General features: G+C 50.5%; 1 protein-coding gene across 1 annotated transcript; it reads right to left on the reverse strand.

Moving 5' to 3' along the window:
- Positions 1-703: 703 nt before the first annotated feature.
- LOC144177758 (uncharacterized) lies at positions 704-10,027 on the reverse strand. The gene is made up of 4 exons (XM_077705329.1): positions 10,013-10,027; positions 3,067-3,415; positions 2,217-2,404; positions 704-868 (listed from the first exon to the last, which is right to left on the reverse strand). The coding sequence occupies exons 1-4, from the start codon at positions 10,025-10,027 to the stop codon at positions 719-721; spliced, it is 702 nt and encodes a 233-aa protein (XP_077561455.1). The 3' UTR covers positions 704-718.
- Positions 10,028-20,900: the final 10,873 nt, after the last annotated feature.

Here is a 20,900-nt window from a genome sequence, read left to right on the forward strand (position 1 = left end):
TGGCCGATACGCCTGCCTATGCGGTTAGTTTAAACATGTGATGGCGACGGCGGTACAGCGCGCTGGTGTAGCAGAGAAACCCCGGGCGAGCACATCCCTGCACCTGGCGGAGCGCCCTGCAAGTCGCCGGAGAAATGCGAGCTTCACGGGACAGGTTCCCCAACCTCCGTCACAGGCTGCTCGGAACTTGTTTCGGCAACTCTCCGCCAGGTGCAAACGTCGTCTGCATGGAGCTACTTTGAACGATGGTACCTAGTGTGCTTGCGAAGCTCAGGATTTCGCCAAGGTGATTTTAAGAGCTTAGACTGCTTATTTGGACAAAGCAAAATTTGAGTGCAGTTGGCCTTTAATGCCGAGACATGTGCATTTAAAAATATTGGATTTGATTTCCCGTGAGTTTTCACTATTCATTTACGACTTGTAGTGCCATTCACACACCTCCGGAGAAAACATAACCCTAAATGAAGAGGTCCACACAAGGGGCACCCTATTAGGTGCCTTCTGTCCCTTCTGTAGTCCGAGAGCTTTGGCGTGCGGCACCCCATCTCTGACGCTGAGGTTCAGGGCGTGAGGACCGCTTGACCTTCTTGCTAGCCGAGCTCTTGGCCAGCAGGCACTCTACCTGGTCCCCGGTTGACCCCAGGGCGACGCCTGGCAATGCTTGTGGGCTGGACCATGACGGTACAGCCGCACCTCCGGGGGCTGGTGAAGCCTGCCTTCATGGGCAGGCTCCTACCTGGGGCTCCTTTCTGATCTTGTGCATCTGCCGCAGCAGCTGCTGAAGGGCAGTGGCATAATATGGGTTGCCAGCAGCTAGGGAAGGCTGGCGCCACCACTCCTCGTAGATCTTCTGCAGCTCCGCAGTGTCCTACGAAAAATTTGTTCAGGATATACCACACATTTACTCAAAATTTGTTGCATCTCCTATCTTTACTATTGTCTTCTTTGCACTGCTGAAGTAATAAGGGTGTTCCGTAGGTATTCAACTATGGGCCTACCGGGAAACCCATTAGGGCAGAAAAATGTTCACAGAACTCACCTTCCCCTGCCAAGCTTAGATAACCAGTTTGGACCAGAGAATACTACGCAGGTATTTACAGATTAGTTTCACAAACATTAATGCATTCATTGAACTAAAATAAAACACAAGAAAAAGCTTTGTTTAGTGCCATGTTCAGTTACATAATGATGACTGATTGATTGATTGACTGCGAGGTTTAAAGTACCGAAACTACACCTTGCTTATGAGGCACGCTGTAGTGTAGACAGCTGGGGTTTAATTTTGGTCACCTAGGAACAGCTAGGAAGAGTTAACGTGCGCCGAAATTTCGACACACAGACGCTTTCGCTTTTCACTTCTATCAGGAAAATTGCTACCGCAGCCGGTATCGAACCCATGTCCTTTGGCTCAGCAGCAGAACACCATAGCCACTTTAGTCTCACAGAACCCAAGCAACGCCTCTTCAAAATCCCAGGGTTCCTCAAAGCCTTACTTGAGAGCCCCTGACCTAGCGCTTTCGCAAGGCACCTTTTTATTCACAGGGCCTTAGTGGCATACAAGGACTATTCAGCGAAACACACAGAAAAAACATTAAGACCAGAATGTAAAATTTTACAGCTCAAAAACTTGCACTGTGCAACTGACTATGTATCTAATGGTATGAGATGGGATCCTGGCAGAGTCTGTTTAACATTTCTTCTTTTAAGCTGGGCTGAAGACTGTCCCACCTGGTGGGGGCCCCTAACACCAGCACAGTGCTGTTTAATGAAAGTTTATTCCTCCTCCTCTTAGCACCCTCCCTGTGTCAGAAAGGGCCTCGGAAGACATACGACAGCCAGCATACAAAATTTCGCACTAGCTGTGACATATGAATACTACTTCATTCTTGCTCCCCTTTACATGCATTGGAAAAACTTGTTCGTCTTGCTTCTGCTATGATGCTACGCAGTCATGTTGGATTGCCTTAATTTTTGGAGTGTCTTTTTTGGCATCCTGTAGCCTTCTTCTACTTAGCTCCTGCAATTGTACCTTCGAAATGCATGCACGTGGTTATAAAATAGGTAGCTCTTTCCAAAAGTGGAGTGTGTTGCTGAGAAACAGATCTTGTTCAGGTGTGTAGTTGCTACCTAGGTGTCCAGTAACTGGAGTAAGGGTCACAATTATTAGGCTTTGCTAAAATAAATGCACGAGCACAAGCCACACCTCAACACCTCACGTTGGTGACTGCTTCCAGTTGAGCCCTGGGCCTCCAGCTGTGGCTCGGTATCCATAGGCAGCTGCTGCTGTTCAGGCTCTGCTGCCACCGGTTGGCCTTGCCCTGTGGGTGTGCTGGTGCTGGCTTCTTGGGAGTTGTCCTGTGTTTGCTTTCCCAGTCAAGCTTCCTGAATGCCCCCTCCAGACATGCTGTGAACAGTTAGGAATAGTGAAAACTGACTGTGAATCAGATCGAATATTCTCAAATACGAATAGTAGAAACCAACCGCGAATTACATATATTCGAATGTAAATTGCAAAAGATTACTGCAAATGAATTATTTTCAAATGTGAATAGTGAAAATTCACTTCACATTGAATTTGATTCAAATTGCGCATTGCTCCCACGCCAGGCTGCTGTTAGCTGTGCCACGTATAAAGATGTATTATGAGCTGCACTGTTGTGGCGAATACCACACGCCCATTTATTCGATATCCTTCTAAGTGGAACAAAAATAGTAGAGCGAAGGTATGTACTGAGACATATGAACGTCTGGGCCATAATTTAAAAGTAGTTTTACAAGCACAGGCTTTCACAGTCAGGCTGTGCCATCTTCATTAGGACAGGTGCATCGGACAAGTCTAGTTAAGTGCGCCGTGGCTGTGCATGTGCTCATCGCTGCCTTTCTCCCGAATTAGAGAATTCAACACTGCAGAACAGAGTTTTTGCGATACCTTTCCGTCTACACTGCATGATAGCTTGCTTGAAGCTGAAAATTAAACTGAGAGAGATACCATGTTTGCATAAACGTTGGCACAGGTCACATAAAAGTAGCAATATATGGAGTGTGCTGGGGTACATAGCTACTTACAATGTTCAACGTGATTTGGTGCTCTTCTGTCCAGCTTAGTGAGGGGGCTCACTCCTTCGTCGCCATACTGCCCTCTCCGCCACCCGCAGAACCAGTGGTAGACGGTGCTGACTGGGGGATTTACAGCGCTGCTAGCGAGCAGGCCCTCGCCGTCCTCCTGCCTTGCCAGCTTCGTTTTATGAGGAGCTAGTGCGGCTGCTGGGGTCGTATCATCTTGAAAGTAGCGGAAGAATGCGGCACTTTTGTCCGATGTGGGTTTTAGAAGGCGAAGCCCATCGGCGCAGTCGAGCCCGTGGTTGAGCACCTCATGCAGCTTGATGACAGCAGTCGGCGAGACTTTTGTGACTTCCTAATTTTGACATCTACAAATGCTTAGCAGTAGTAGAATGCTTTCCGGCAGTTTCGTTCAAGCTTCTGTGCTGACACCTTCACTCCTTGTGGAACACAAACCTGTAAAAAGAGAATATCACAAATTATCTCAATTCTCAAAATATTATTTAAAGCTTGATATACAATGAGTAACCTGCAATATATTTTTTTACTTAAATTACAATTTTATAAAACACAAACGTGTTAAACGGTAATATTATGAATTATTTTAGTTGTGAGAATATTATTGAGAACCAGATATGCAATCTGTAACCTGCAAATGTTTTTTTTTTTACTTCAATTACCCACTTCATCTGACAAGTTTCACAATCAGACAACTAAGAAATGCTGAAGTTCCAAGGTGATGCGCATACTGTATTAAAGATGTGCCTCCAAGTCATGTTCTGATCTACTTCGCGGAATAAGAAACTGTACAGGTTTAGCACTCGCCTTTCACTTAATTTTCCCATGTATGAAAACTGGCGTTTTAGGAAAATTTGTGTTGGTACCAAGCAAAAAAAAAAAAAAAAAAAACCTTGCTCAATCGCTCACGAAATCGAAGCGGAACAGTTGCATGTTATGCTCTTGCATATAACACAATTCTCTCCCAAATAGGACAGTTATATGCTTCCCACATTTCGGTTACGTTTAAATCTACTGAACACGTAATAACACGACACGTTTAAAGCCTCTTTTGAAGCATTTTCAGTTGGTCTTTTTTTCCTCCTCAGCAAGGGGTGCCCCTTTATAGACCGAAGGGGACAGGAGATAATTGGCTAAAAATCATTCATCTGTGAAAATGTTAAAAGCATAACACACATGCTTGACTCTTTTTGCTCGGACCATACTATGAAGCGTTATTTGTTTGTGAATTAGAATTACATCACACATTATTCTGATATTGTTTAATCTTACGTAAGGAAAAATAAATTAATTTGAACATGAAGTGAAATGCGGATTGTTTTTGCACGGGTGCTTCAGATCGTGGTTAAAAAATCCCAGCCCAACTCAATGTAATGTAATTTAAGCTATATGTTCTTTCACCTCGGCCAAGAGAACATACAACGACGAAGTTCAGCTGTTCTTCCCTTTGAAATTGAGCGTGAAAGACGGCGGCATCGATGATTGACCCGTGGCGTTGTTCAGCGTGACGGAAGCAAGTGTGATCAGTTGTAACCAGATTTTTAAGCCACCGCTACTGTAATAAATGCGTAGCAAAAAAAAAAAAAAAAAACTCGCTGGTGTAGCTTCGGAACTGCAACTGATCAGTCTGTCTTGATTTTACCAGGTCGGGTAGGGGGGTGATTTGGCAACGCCTCCGAGGACCTTGCCACAAAAAATAAAGACACTGCCGAAGAGCATCTATGGTACCTTGTTGGGTTGGGGGCTCCCAGTCGACGATCCACGACGCACGGTTGCCTCGCCGTAGTAGTATAGTGCCTGGAATATAGTAGTAGTCAGCCATGCGTACGCATCCCCGCACGGAGCACGTCCACGTTATCGACGCTGGCTTAGCAGTCTAACTCGAAAGGTTGGTCGCGCCCGCGCATGTCACAACGGCTGAAGAAATTAACTGCTACTTCGTCGTTGAACTAGAAAAAAGCCGTAAAATTGCAGCAAACTCTACGCCACTGATGCTGCTGGTGCCGTGAACGAGCCCTCCTAAACAAGAGCTGAGGAGTGCGGAGTACGTTTACTGCTTTGTTCGCACGCCGGCAGAACCAGCCTAAACATCAAATAGCAGGGAAGGAGTGCGGAGTACGTTTGGTGCTTTGTTCGAACTTCGCACACCGCAACGTTTTTATGGCGCAAGGTTTGTTTTGCATTCAACAGGTGGCGCACCGCAAACGCGCAATTTTTAAATTGTAAGCCGCGGCATTCGCGCTCACGTCTCCGGCTACGGATGAGATTTCTTTTTCTTGGAATGCATTTTTAGCATTTCTGCGAGTACTGTAGCACGATATCACGTTACTGTGATCGCCTACAGCATCAGCAACCATGCTTAAAATAAGACATATTCCCGCTGCATTTTTTATTCAGTGACAAAAAAGTAAATTCTCAACAAGAAAAGTGGGGGGAGGGTTCATTATGAGAGTAAATACAGTAGCTCTCATTTTAAGCACAAAAAACTACACTGAACTTTTTCATGTTTCGACACTTTTTGCACCTCAAAAATTGCTGCTATGCTTAAAAAGAGAATGAGGAAGTAAATCTACTGGGATGCACAAGCGACATAGCACAGAAGCATAGTTCAGTACATCTGCCCAGGAGGGACCTAATGGTTTTACGGTACACTATAGATGCCTAAAGAGACACTAAAGTGCAAAAGCAAGTTGGCCAGCATCGGTAATTGCAGTGTTGTGAATACAAATAATATGCGACTTGCAGCAGCAGTACTTTATTAGTACATGAAAATTCGCAAAGCGTCGTGAAAACAGGCACGGCTGCCCTGTACAATGTTCTGCAGACAACTTGTGGCATCACTGATTGCGAATGGCAAGACAAGACTGGTGGAACTAGTCGAAGTGTTCTTCTGAAGCAAACACTGATGCAGGGTTATGCAAGTTTAAAATGAGTGTGTGCAAGAACTTTTCCTGGTTATGAGCATTTTAAAAGACACAAACATCAGCCAGTAAACATAAAATATGATGCCTCATCCCAGGCTTTCTTGCAATGTCGATTTCGTGGGAATGTTTTGCCTCGCCTAGAAACACAGCCACAAAAATACATGCATGTGGGTGCACTAGAGACTGTAGTACTGTACCTAGCTAGTGACATACAGATAAAGCAGCCAGTGGAAACAGGAAAATTAGCACAATCAACACGAAGCAGGACGGCTTTCAAATGCTTTGATCAATGGCGCATGCATATTCAGCAGCTTTTCCTAGGTGAGTAGCGCCTGCAGGCGTCTCTGGGGAAACATGGTCAAGTAGCGCGGTAAAGACGGGACAAAAGTAGAGACCACACAGGACTAGCGCTAGACATCAACTGAAATTTTTACTACACACATCAAAAGATATACAGGAAGGGCGCATGCGTGAACATGCTCAAAGCACTGAAAAAAGACAAGGTCAAGTGGTGCATTTTGTTACGCACGTGGCAAGTTCGCATCCAGATAATCTATTTCTTTTTTTGATGAAATAATAGATGCCGTGCTTACACACTTTTCACCGGCTTTCATGATGCACCACGCTTCAAACAATTCACGGCTGGCTTGGTCCTTAAAACAGCACAATGTTACTGTCTTCTCGTAAATTGAAACACAGTGTGGAACGCACCGGCAGCGGCGGCAATGGTCAGCTAAATGGCCCCCCGCAGCGAGCGCTTGAACAGCTGTACGGTGCTCCCAGAGCCTGTCATTTATGCACGTACCAGTCTGCCCAATATAGCATTTTCCACCAGATAGAGGCGCTTCGTATACAACACCTTGTTTGCAACCAACAAACAGCGTGGCATGCCTCTTCTTCGGTTGCCCTTCCTCTCGCCATTCACAGCAGAGCACATTCGTGCTAGTTTTTCTGGGGCGGAGAACACAACGTCGGCACCACATTTCCCCGCCACCTTTTTAAGGCGGTTGGAGAAATTGTGCACGTAAGGGACGACCACAGGCCTCCTTTCTTTGCGAGGTTCATCTCGCCCTTGACGCCGTGCCCCTGACTTGACGTCACGCAATAGGCTTTCAACCACTGCTGCTATTACTTCCCGAGGGAAGCCGGCATCTTTCAAACGTGCAACTTGGTGCTGAACACTATCGGCGACTTGGTGCTGACAAGACTTCTCGAGGGCACCGCGAAGACAGCTAACGCCAATACCCTTTTCACTATCTTCGAATGCGCTGAACGATAATCCAAAATTGCCTTTTTTGACCGTGGCTGATACGCCCAACACACGCGTGTTCCACAGAAATTAAAACACACATCGAGGAACTGCAAGGACCCATCATTTGGTAATTCATGAGTGAATTCCAAGCCGTCAGAGCACTCCAGAAATGTTTTCTTAACTGTCTTGACTAAAAGGTTTACTTCTTCTGGCTTCACCGACCTAGTAACAATCATGTAATCATCGACATATCTAAATATCTTTCCTGTCTTAGCCGTGTCAATATATGCCTCAATGCTGCAGCGCCAGACAAACGTCTTCAAATTTTCCTTCTTCCCACACACCATATCCGACTGGAATAACCTGCCTGTATCTGTTGTCTGCAGCATTGATGGGATTGAACATATAGAAAATTGAGACAGTATGTTTTTACAAGTTACTGTATTTTACCCTGTGTTGTCGGTTTGTTTATATTTGAGTGATTCCTGCTTGGGTCCTGTGTAGGGCCTGCAGTATGTCATAAATAAATAAATAAATAAGCTGGTCCGCAGCAACACATGCAATGTACACTTAACTCTTAAGCCAAATACAGCCACCATAGCACATTGTTTTCAACTGTTTTGCAATTCACACAGTGAGAGCAGAACTGCTTAAATATATATGCTCCTTCTGGAAGCGTCTTTTGGGAAACTGGTCATTAGGAATGCAATAGTCATCACTTCAAAGGCTCTGTGACAAGCTTCATAACACCCACGCTTTGCAATTGGTCAGCTGTACACTGAATTTGCACACCAGACACTTTCCTAAGCGGTCGCCAGCGACAAAGAAAAATGGGGGTGGGGGGTCACAAGAGATTTGAACCCTGGAACAACACATTTAGCAACGGAAGCGCACACCAAAGGGTCATCCTGTCTGACTGAGGAAATCGTCCGAGCAGTAGTAAATCATTGAAGGACTCAGGCCAGTTATCATTGCGCCTGCCGAAACTTTAGCGAGTTACAACTGCCGTTTCGTCAGCACGGAACGCTAGTGAAGAAAAAAAAAGAACGAAAGCAACATGGTCGTTTGCGCTATCACAGAAAAACATCGGGGCACAAAATGCAATTTCCGGGCCAAAGGTTGAGCCGATCACATGTAGGGTGAACGGTAGATCTACGTTTGAGAAACAGCCGCTCCAACTACGCGGCGACTGGCGAACGGTTGAGGCACTTCGAAATCTACAGCGCCGGCCAACACCCGAGAACGCGAAATCACGCACAGAGGCACGGTTGAAGCACTTCACGTAAGAGCATGAGGAGAGGATACAGTAGAGCGCACACTGCGTATCCAAACAGTTGCCGCTTCACGTAAGAGAACGCGAAATATCCAACACAGGCACGGTTGAAGCACTCGTAACTTCGCTAGAATACGAAGGATTAAGCGTTAAATCCAAAGCGCGGCCGTCGCAGAGAGCGAAATCAAACACGCCGATTGATACACTTGTCGCTTCCCGAAAGTGCCCGAGCAGAGGCTAGCGCAGAGCGCACACTTCTCCGGCGATATTCAACGCCGGCAGGGCGGTCCCAGAGCGCGGGGAGTGTGCACAACGGCGGAAAAGCCAAGCGCCTTTCGCCTTTCCCACTCGCACTCCTCCATTTCTCCCTTTCGCGTCTGAGCGTCCGGGCAATTGGCCCGGGCAGCATGACGTCAGTCCCAAAACCATGACGTGTATACACGCCCGAGCAGCGCGCGCCAACCACAGCCAGCGCGTCGGCTTTGTCACGGGAGCCCCGACGTCGGCAGTTTGGGGCAAGTAGCACATGATGTCATGTCGGCCCGCTCTGGGCTTTCTCGTGCGGGCGAAGATTAAAATTGATTTTAAATATGTTTCGCTGAATTGTTCCTGTTGAAACTTGCTGGGAGATATCCCCTGATAAAAAGGAAGCGTTTTACATAGTTATCACAGCTTTGAAATTTCGTGTCAGTACTCCTTTAAAATTAAGCGTCGCATGTATTGAAGACGATTAATGCGGATTAGCAAGCATCTGTGGTCGATTAGTGAGATGATTGGGTGAGCTCGTGTGAATTAGTGGGATCGATGTATTCAATAATTTGGACTACACCGGTTTAGATGTGCATTTGGCTGAGGTGGATTAGTGGGTCGCACTATAGAGTTCCTGCGTCGCACTATAGAGTTCCTGATTAGTGGGTCGCACTATAGAGTTCCTGCGTATAAAGTTCCTGTATATAGCTCCCTGCGGGAGCTATATACAGGAACTCTAGGTCGCACAGACGTGAACATTTGGAAGTTTCGCGAAGCTCCACCTCTCGGCCAATCCGGAAATTTTGTTTCGCACAAAATATTACAACTGCCTGAATGCCATAAAATATTTTTCTTTGTGCACTTATTGCGCTGTTATGTAGTTTCTAGAGTATGTGGGCTAACGTACGGGATAGCAGGGGACCCCGGCTAGCTTCGCTAGAGAACGCTACGCGCCGTACTCTAGCCCTGCGGAATCCGAAGACTCACGCACGGGTTCGGGTACTCACATGCGGTAGACAGGCTCTGGCGATCCAAAGTGAGGCTTTATTGCCTGGCAGATACAGGGCATACACCAGACAACACGACTATCGCTCGCGGGGAGACGGTGGCTCCTGTCGCTCGCTCAAGCCGCTGGGCTTAGACCTCGATATCCGTCATCACGGCCGCGGGAGCTGGGGAGGCATCCCGTGGCGACCGATCAGGGCAGAATCTCTCGGCCGAGTCCGTGGAGCCAACTGGGTTCACCGTCATCGGCGCATTCGGCGTAGACACTGCCGAGCCAACCGACTCCGACCAAATCGCCCAGTTGACTTCCCGGCGGAGCGCTCGTTCGTCCCGCAGGTCAGCTCGGAGGGGAGAGGGTGGCGCGAAGGAAGGTGGCAAACTGGCCCTCCTCCCCCGCGCCCTCGCGCACACGTTCGCGGCGAGCCGGTTCGGCGCAAGCACGGGGTCACGAAGAGGTCATGACTGACGTGACGCGCCGGCTGCCCAAAATGGCGGCTCCCAGCTCGCGAAAACACGTGCAGGCGAGGCGTAGGGAAACAAGGGTCCCCACAAGTAAGATTGACATGTTGCATTGTAGTTAATAAATATTTGCCTAAAGCATATTTAATATTCATCCAAAGGTTTTCAAAACAAGTATACCGTAAAACCCCGTTGATTCGGCCCTCTGGTGATTTCAGATAAGAACGAACAAAGGGTGCCTGGCCGACCTCTTCAGTTTGCTTTAAATTTATATCATTCCAAGATTAGTCTAATGCTCAGACCCACCACTATTTTCTCTGGGAACATTTTCCTCTTACTGTAAAAAAAAAACACTTTAACTGGACACGGTGGACCCCCGTCGCTACCTGCCCGTGCGCCTCGGCCAAATTTAGCAACCACTGCCTGCGAAAATATTCACGAGGGGTAATTCGTACACACTGACCTCTACTGTGGAGGTCAGTGTTCGTATATTTATGCTAAATTTAAGCCTGGTGTAAACATCTTCGAAAAGGTTTTGTCACTGAGAAGACTATAAGTTTTTCGCAATAAAATGTCAAATTCGGCTCGGAGCCCAATTTTAAAGCGAAGGTTTAGTGTCCCCCCTGATGTCGTTGTACGCCAATACGCCGTGCCAAGTTTCTCTGACGATGGTGATCAATGATCGTGGCCGGAATCGAACCGGGGTTCCTCGCGTTGTGAATTGAGTCGGCATCCAACCGATATTGCTCCATTTCGACACAGTCGAAGCGAACGCCAAGCCGCAGGTACCAATTGGCGCCGCACACCACAAACCAGTGACGTTCCGTAGGGGCGAGAAAATTTCCATATATGGGTTCAGAAATTTCCTATTTTCAGCATTTATTCCCCGCAAGGTTCTTATAAGTCTTTACGTAGATTCAGCTGCTTGGTTTGGGCGTTAGCCAATGGCCACCTACGTCTACTTCGCGTGGCCTTCCGGACGCAGCTAGACGCCGTTCAGCGGCGAGTCAGAGTCTGCAGGAGCGTGAACTAAATCCCACTACATCAGCAGCATTTGACTATGCATTTCGCATCTTGTACCAAACAGCAGACTTCCTTTGCATGCTAAATGTCTAAGCCAAAACTGTTGGGTAATTGAGGTAATTTTAGCTCAGCGCCGGGATTTCTGGAGCCATCTCTTGTTGACAGCACGCTGTTACGAATCGGCCAACGCCGCCGTATTTTCCCGCATCAGCCACCACGTGGGAATCGACCACGTGCGCCGGCGTGTCGGTGAATCGTACTTTCGTGTCTCGCCATGCCGGGTCAGTCACCTCGCTTTGCAACCCGCCTCCGGCGGCTGCCAGCGGCACGCCCAGGCATTCTTCACGACGTTCGCCACACCCTTCAGGCACCTGCGCGTCGGTGAGTCCCGCCTTGACATCCCCGGCTCAGACGCTTCGCTATTGGCGCGATCAAGATTCGATAGCGCGACTCCGGCACCTTTCAAGGACACTCTCTCCCCCCTCTCGGACGCCACGTGGGGCGAACCCATGAATGACTCACGAACTATGGAAAGAGTGTGTGTGTGTCTGTGATGTTCGTGGCGTGTTACTCTTGGGGGCGTTTTTTGGGTATTAGAAGCAGCACAAACGCTGAAATTCATTCCTGTCTGAGCAGCGAATCCATGCGGTCGCTCTGCTCGAGTCCTGTATTGTAACCTCGCCCGTCAGGGCAGTGTATGTTTTTTTTTTTTGCTTCGGCTCACCTTTCGCTATGAAGTAAACAGTTACGTTATCCTACTGCTCTGGACTTCTCTTCACGGCTGCAACAGCGGCTGGCCGCTCGCACCATATACGCTACCCATCGTATGTTGGAGGCCACGAAAAACGGATCGGGTGCCCCCGCCCGGTCTCAACAACTGGTTGGCAGCGGTCGGATGACAACTTCGTGACACCTGGAGCCAGCGGTGCGAGACCCAACACCACGGACGTCAAGGCGGCTTCGGACTTCGCAGAATTCACGGCGGTCAAGGGTGAGTGCGGGACTTTTCTTCACTGAGTTTTACCAGGCTTCTGAGGATAGCTGGTAGGGCGCGTGTTTTTGTCGCGTGGGTTATTCGCGCAAAACAATTTTTGGAACAGTGGGAAAGCAGTACTCTAGACCGGCCATGAATTTGAAGGCGTTGAAAAAACCGCAGTTGTTGGAGCTTGCAAAAGAGTTGCGCTTGGATGTTACGGACGCGCTGAGAAAGCCAGAGCTGATACAGGCTATACTCGCTGTTGGGGCTGACGATGACGAGCTGTCTGAGTGCATTAAGGCGATCAATGACAGGGAGACCGCTAAACGTCAGGCTGCAGAGGCAGAGGTTGAGCGCCAGCGTGAGGAACGCGAGGAAAAAAAGCGAGAACAGGAACGCGAGGATAGAAGGCGAGAACAAGAGCGACAGCATGAGCTGGAAATGAAGCGTCTAGACGTCGAGGCGTCTCGACCTAGACGTCAGAGTGGCAGCAGCGTGCAGTCTGCGGCAGCTAAGCGACCTACGTTGCGAATGTGTGACCTAATGCGACCCTACAAGGTAGGAGAAGACATCGGTCTTTTTTTTGGTCAACTTCGAGCGTACGTGTGAGAGGGCCCAGTTTAGCCGAGACTCATGGCCGCAAAAGCTGCTTACGCTTTTGCCAGGTGAGGCATCCGACGTGATGGCCCGCTTGCCAAAGGAGGAGGCGGAGGACTACCAGAAAGTCAAGTCTAGCCTCCTGCGTAAGTACAGGCTCTCAGCAGAGGCGTTTCGCCAGAAGTTCCGTGAAGCCGAGAAAGCTAGAGGCGAGTCGTACTCGGAGTTCGCCTACAAGCTGAAGGCAAATATGGAAGAGCGGCTCAAAGAGGCAAAGGCTTTCGGAGAGCACGACAAGGTAGTTGAGTGCTTCGGTCTTGAGCAGTTTTACCGCCGTCTACCAGAGAACCTGAGACTCTGGGTGCAAGATAGGCCAGGGGTAAGTACTGTGGATCAGGCAGCTCAGCTAGCCGACGAGTTTGTCGCACGTCGAGGTGCGCAGGGGCCGAAAGACGGCCAAAAAGGGTTCAGGCCGAGGCCTGATAAGTCAGGGCCGAAAGGCAGAGCTCCCCAGGTAGACGGTGGAGCAAGGGAAGTCGTTTTCGTGGATAGAGAAACTGGCCACGATAACGAAGAGAGAGCAGCAGACGCTGAGGAGCAGCGCAGAAAGAAAGCTTTCGAAGCGCGCAGACAGGCTGCGTGTTACAACTGCGGCGAGACGGGACATTTCGCTGCCAGTTGTAAGAAAGGAAAACTAGTCTTTCACGTACAAGATCAGAGTGAGGACAGCAGGAAGTTTCTAGAGCCGTACGTACGTGAGCTTGTCGTCAATGGTAAATCGTGCCGAGTTCTTCGTGACTCCGCGGCGACGATAGACATGGTCCACCCTTCGTACGTTGAACCGGATCAGCTAACGGGGCAGTGTGTTTGGGTGAAGCCAGCCGTAGGTGCACGAAACGCGCGTCTGCCGATTGCTGAGGTCAGCATCGGAGGTCCGTTTGGTGAACTTGTGACGCAGGCAGCAGTATCCCCACAACTACTTCCGGAGTACAGGTACCTATTCTCGAACAGGTCGGATCGGCTGTTAAGGGAAAAGGGGTACAATTTTGAGAAACTGCCGAGGAAAAAACCAGCTGGGCTCGCTGCGAAGAGCTCGAGTAACGATAGGGTCGCCACCTCTGTGAGGAATGGCGAAACTCAGACAGAAAGCGATGATTGGGCATTTCCAGAGGCTCGCGACGGAGGGCAGCGTAAGTACACTGTGTGTAAAGGCCCCTACGGTGAGCGGAGAGATGTTTCGTCGCCATGTTCGAAGTGCGCTAGATCACAGGAGGCCTTGAAAACGGCTGTCGACCCGAACGCGCGCAGTTCGCGGGCAACTGAGCCGTCTTTTGAGACAGGGCAGCCTAGTTGTAGTGTAGTTCTGGAAGTGAGAAAGGAGAACGGAAACACGCTTCGGTCTTCGCGTGCCGAGGTTTTCGCTGAAAGCGCGAGGGACGACGAGGTAGTGACTGTAGGGAACTGCAAGGTGTCTAATGGGCTCGTCGTGCCCGTTTCACTCCCAGCTGATGCTCCCGACGATAGGCCAACATCGTCTGCGCTAGTTGAGGTTCCGGTGTCGCCTGTGGCTGAACCGAAGTCGGGAACCGACCAGCCTAGAGAAGTGAACGTAAACGCGTTCCGATGTTCGCTTGCCGAACGCGTTCGTAAAAAGGCGAGCAACGAGGAGGTAGAAAAAACTTCAGCGCGTAATTGTGGCGCGTGTTTCAGTGCGAGCAAAGCCGTGAGCTCGCATCGCGTCGAGGGAACGCCGCCTAGAAGCAGTGCGCGCCTAACGTATGAACGGGGGAAAATCCCGCGCGCTCGACCTGTGTCGAACAAGACGACCGGTGTCATTTCACACGGTCACAGCAGCGTTGAGAGAACGGCTGCACCTAAAGTGCGGTACCGAAAGGGAAAAGCTCGGGGCTTTGACGAGAGCTCAAATCGCAGCTCTCGGCGCGAGAAATGGCCTGTAGACGCCTGACTTTCTCAAGTTCATTGTTTTTCCTGAAGCAGGTTTCGCCCTTTACGATTTCGTTTTTTTGTGTGTGTGGGACATTTCCAGTCACGCGAAATGTCACCTTTCAAGTTTGTGCACTTGTCTAAAGTACTGCTGGGCTAAAATATAACTAGTGTAGTTAGTTATTAGCGTATTTTTTCGCCACTAAAAGCCTGGTAGATCTTCAGTGTGGATTTGTCTTTGCACTTGCCGGCGATGCGGTTGTGTCTTGCTGTGTTGTTCTGTTGCTTGCCTGACCAATCCAGAGACGTTCTTGGGGAGCCACTACTCGTCCAGTGATCGGCCCTGTGGAGCTCCAGCACGGTGTCGTACAGCCCCGGCCTGGAGTCGAGCGTCTGCTGAGCACTTCACTGCGAAAGCATCCCTCCGGACAACGGTTGCAGATCCTTATCCATCGGGATCTCGGACCCCCGGCGGAGAAGCTGTTACGAATCGGCCAACGCCGCCGTATTTTCCCGCATCAGCCACCACGTGGGAATCGACCACGTGCGCCCGCGTGTCGGTGAATCGTACTTTCGTGTCTCGCCATGCCGGGTCAGTCACCTCGCTTTGCAACCCGCCTCCGGCGGCTGCCAGCGGCACGCCCAGGCATTCTTCACGACGTTCGCCACACCCTTCAGGCACCTGCGCGTCGGTGAGTCCCGCCTTGACATCCCCGGCTCAGACGCTTCGCTATTGGCGCGATCAAGATTCGATAGCGCGACCCCGGCACCTTTCAAGGACACTCTCTCCCCCCCTCTCGGACGCCACGTGGGGCGAACCCATGAATAACTCACGAACTATGGAAAGAGTGTGTGTGTGTCTGTGATGTTCGTGGCGTGTTACTCTTGGGGGCGTTTTTTGGGTATTAGAAGCAGCACAAACGCTGAAATTCATTCCTGTCTGAGCAGCGAATCCATGCGGTCGCGCTGCTCGAGTCCTGTATTGTAACCTCGCCAGTCAGGGCAGTGTATGTTTTTTTTTTTTGCTTCGGCTCACCTTTCGCTATGAAGTAAACAGTTACGTTATCCTACTGTTCTGGACTTCTCTTCACGGCTGCAACAGCGGCTGGCCGCTCGCACCATACACGCTACCCATCGTATGTTGGAGGCCACACAGAACGGATCGGGTGCCCCCGCCCGGTCGCAACAACGCGAACTAAGGCTCACCCGAAATGCTTATTTTATATTGTGCAGGAATACATGCGAACAGGCTCTAGCGCTTTAGCCGCCGCCGCTTCGCGCTTTGCTAGCTCGTTCTTATGGAATATTCTTTGCTCTATGCTCCCTCCTTTTTTATGAACTGGATTGGAAGCTGGCTTCGATGTTTGTGGCTTGTGGGAACACGACTGGGGATATCTGCAGATTCATGTTCATGAACATAAATCCGCGGAAGTATGAAGGGAACTTTTTAAAAGAGAGAGAGAGAAGAAAAATTTAATAGAGCAAACGGTGGTGGTTGAGCCGTCACTCGGTGGGGTGGGTTCGCCTCAGTCCAGGTACCCTTGGGCCTTGGCTGCAGCCCTGGCACGGGTGACCAGAAAGATCTGGTCAGCATGACGGGAGCTGGTCAGCAGGCCCTCCCACTGCTCTGGGGAAGGTCTGGGATTGGGGGTAAGCGATGGGGTGTTTTGCCAGGCCCACACCATGGGGTAGGTAGTATTAAGACAGGCCTGGGCAGAATTGACAGGTGAGGGTGTATTGGGTAGGGGAGATAGCGTGGAGGATGGGTGCGTTGTAATAGGTGTTTGTAATCGACGCCAGATGACTGCTTCCTCCTTGTTTAGTTGAGGGTGAGGTTGAGGCGAAGGTTGCGATAATGGTGCAGGATGTCGTGGTAGCGTGATGGAACAGCGGGAGGTGGAGGAGGCTGGACCGTGGGTTCTGTTCCTGAGGGAAATGCCCGGTGTGAAAGGGCGCAGGCAGCGGCGTGAGCCGCCTCATTTCCCTCGAGGGACGAGTGATTGATTGATTGATTCTGGTGTTTAACGCGCCGACGCAACGCAGACGATGAGGCGCGCCGTAGTGGAGGGCTCCGGATTAATTTTGACCACCTGGGGATCTTTAACGTGCGCCGAAATCTCGTACACACGGGCGTTTTTGCTTTTCGCCTCCATCAGAAAAGCGGCCGCCGCGGCCGGGAATCGAACCCGCGACCTCGTGCTCAGCAGCGCAACGCCTTAGCCACTGAGCCACCGCGGCGGGTTCGAGGGACGAGTGGCCAGGGGTCCAGACGATGTACAGCTGATTGATGCGAGTATGCGTAATGCGGGAAGTGAGATGCGTCCACGTTGAATGTCACGGCAGGCTTGCTGGGAATCAGTTATTATTGTAAGGTATTCGGAGCCAGTTGTAGCGGCGATGGCTATGGCAATTTCTTCGGCAGTGGTGGTTGATGTTGAGAGAATTGTGAGGGAGGTGAGAAGTGTGCCTTCTGAGTTTACAACCGCCAGAGCATGGGCCTGGCGTAAGGGGTAGAGGGCGGCGTCGGTGTAGCGAGTATCGGGGTGAAAGTGGAATTTTGATCGAAGATGTTTAACCCGGGAGAGCCTTCTACCTTGGTTGAATGCTGGGTGCATACTGTAAGGAATTTTGGATACAGTAATGTGGGACCAGATTTAAGATGGAATGCGCTGAAGGGCTTGTGAAGCAGGTGGGGACCCGAGCCCATCCGAGGACCTGGAGGACGTGTCGGCCGGTACTGGTAAGGAGGAGTCTGGTGAGTTGGCTGTTGCGTTGAGTTTCCAGGAGTTCTTCGAGGGTGTTGTGGCTTCTGAGTTGGAAGAAACGACAGGTAGAGGTTTGAGCAGGGAGGCCAAGTCCAATTTTGAAAGCTTTTCGAATTAGTATGTCGACTTTGTCCAGTTCTTTGGTTTTGAGGGCGATGTATGGGGTGGAATATGTGATGCGACTAATTAAAAGTGCTTGAATTAGTCGTATTGTATCGCCTTCTTTGAGGCCCTGACGTTGGTTTGTGATGCGTTTGATGAGATGGGTAAGTTGGGTTGGGTGACAGTGGCTTGAAGCTGGGGAAGAACTGCAGCGCCAGAGCCATCTTGATGGAATTGGACTCCGAGTATACGAAGGGTGTGTACTTTAGGAATTGGTGTGGAACCGATTGTTGGAGCAAGATCGGGTGTGGGAATTGGATATCGCCCACGAGTTCGGGAGCGGAGGATGAGGAGTGCTGATTTGCTGGGGGCAGACGTGAGGCCTCGAGGGCGGAGATAAGCGAGAATAGTGTCGATGGCTCGTTGTAGGGTATCTTGTTGTGTGCCAGGAGATCCGGTGGTCGTCCAAAGAGTTAAATCATTAGCGTATAGGGCATGGTGGAGACCAGAAATGGTTTGAAGGAGAGGTGGGAGCTTGAGGACAGCGATGTTGAAGAGGAGGGGTGATATAACTGATCCTTGTGGGTTTCCTTTGGGAGGTGTGCGAAATGTGTCAGATCGAAGTTGTCCAATGCCAAGGGTGGCAGCTCGGTCGGTAAGAAAGGCCCGCACGTAGTTGTATGTACACACACCGCACTGGGTTTCTCGAAGTCCTTATAATATGGCCTGATGTGTGACGTTGTCAAAAGCGTCTTTTGCGTCAAGGGCTAAGATGGCACTGGGATGAATTTTGCTGAGGTGATCGATGACTTGCTCTTTGATCTGTAGGAGAACATCTTGAGTAAACATGGTGTGAGGGAATAGGTCGTTGTTTTCAAGGTGAGTAGTGAGGCGGGTGTGAACCATGCGTTCAAAGAGTTTACGGAGACAGGAGGTGAGGGAGATGGGGCGAAGGTTGGAGAGCTGGATTGGCTTGTTGGGCTTAGGAATTATACTAGGTCCCAACTTAAGAACGGCAACGGACGTTGCCGCTGTGCCTCATCACCGCGGCCGGACGTTACTCCGCGCGGCGCAAGCAGTGCGTTACTGGGAGTATTTTGAACATGTCACGAGCCGTTTCCGTGAATATGCTTATAAACTACTGCAGCGACGACAAACAAACTACGTGAGATAATGCAGACGACATCACGCATTCATAGCAATCTCCTTTCAAAACGCGCGCGCCCGTTGACTTCCGGGTCCGTCGCTTAAGCGGAGGGGTACCGTACATGAGCTATTGCCGTTCTTAACTTGTTCCCGAGTATAGTGATATATCGGCGTGCCGCCATTGCGGAGGGAGGGTGCCGTTTGTCCAGTGGTTGTTGAAGAAATCTAGTAAAGCGGTTAGAGGGGCGGATAGTTTTGTTAGTTATACGGTCGTGGCTAGGAGTGGTATTTTTAGTGAGACAAAAGATAGCTTGGTCGAGTTCTTGCAGCGTAAAGGGAGCGTCAAGGGCAGGATTCGTAGCGCCGGTGTAATCAGCGTGGCAGGAAGGAGAGGCATTGCTGTCGGTACCAAAAAGGGCGGTCTTGAGCTCTTTTAGTAGCTGATCATTCGAATGGGGATAGTTGTGAAGAAGACGGCGGACGTGATTGTGGGTGGCAGCTTTGGCAGGTTTCGAGCGAAGAAGACTACGGAGAAGGTGCCACGTGCGTTTACTGCTGAGTGTTCCTTGGAGCTGGTCGCAGAAGGTAGCCCAGTTTTGTTTGTGAAGGGTGTGAGCGTAGAGGCAGGGCAGCAATTCGACATTTCAGGGATCTATTATATTGTTACAGTGTGTCAGTAGCCAAAGAACGAAATGTCAGTACGTAGTCCCAAGCATTGCGGACATGTGCTAGGGCTCGGCTGGGAAGAAGAAGAGCTTCGTGCTAGGTCCAACGCGGTGCTCGCTTCCCTGTGCATGCGTGTGTGAAATACACCTTCATTTTCACGTATTCCTCTCCGTAACATCTTGGTGGAGGTTGCCCGACATCCCTTACCTCTCGTCTTGGCGCTCAAACCCTCGAGGCTTCGTGACCCTTCATCACGTTACTCCGCAGCGGGCGTCATATTCACCCTGCCACCATGGCTCCGCCCAGCGAGTCGGCGACTCCGCTGGTCGTCGTTACTCAGCCCCGCGAGCCTGGTTTCTTCACCGGCACTGACAACGTCGACGTCGAAGATTGGATCAAGCACTACGAGCGGATCCGCACCCACAACGGTTGGGACCCCACTATCATGCTCGCCAACCTCCCTTGCTGCTTCAGAGGTACGGCCCTCACTTGGTATGAGACGAATGAATCCACGTTCACCAGCTGGGACGATTGTAAAGCCAAGCTTTTGGAAGAGTTCGGCAACCCTGTCGCCCGCCAGCTACGCGCAAAAAGTGAACTTGCCTCCCGTGCCCAAACGTCGACCGAGCCGTACGTCGCCTACATCCACGACGTTCTGGCTCTCTGCCGTAAGGTCGATGCGAGCATGAACGAGCAGGACACGGTCGGGCATGTGCCCAAAGGAATAGCTGACGATGCCTTTCACTTGCTAATATGCAAGAACTGTATGACAGTCGATACTATCCTGAAAGAATGCTGGCGCATCACGCAGCAGTTCCAACGGCTGCCCAACACCGCTGCTACTTCTTCTTGCGACGCACCAGCCCCTCAGTCGTTTTCGCCCGCGCCTTCTTACCGCGACGCCCTAGAGCACACCGTCCAAAACATAGTACGCCGAGAACTTGAAGCGACAGCTCCTGCCGAAACTATGCCCCATGCCGTCACCAGCCCTGTTCCAGCCATTTCACTCATTCAAGCTGTCGTTCGTGACGAAATTACCAACATGGGCTTCCAGCCAGTATGCGCCGTAACTCCTGCTCTGCGCCGCAGTTATGCCCCACCCGGACCACACATTGTGTACGATCCTACGCGCTATCGAAACCCCACTGAATGGTGAACACCGGATGACAGGCCGATTTGTTTCACGTGCAGGCGAGTTGGGCACGTCGCGCGCTACTGTCGGAACCGCTGGTCCTCCAGGAGTACCTTTTGGGACGACTCCCGCCGCAACGATGGACACCGCCCAAACTACTATCGCTCGCAGCCCCACCTTGAGACCCAATTAACAGCAGATGCTCCACCGGAGAGTACAACCTCCCAACGCCGTCGCCCGTCTCGCTCTCCGGAACCTCGTCGACTTTCGCCGCACCGCTCTCGCCGTTCATCTCTGGGAAATTAGCTG

Source organism: Haemaphysalis longicornis, unplaced genomic scaffold, assembly GCF_048455015.1.
Source record: "Haemaphysalis longicornis isolate Haplotype H1 unplaced genomic scaffold, Haemaphysalis longicornis Haplotype H1 scaffold_30, whole genome shotgun sequence".
NCBI lineage: Eukaryota > Metazoa > Arthropoda > Arachnida > Ixodida > Ixodidae > Haemaphysalis > Haemaphysalis longicornis.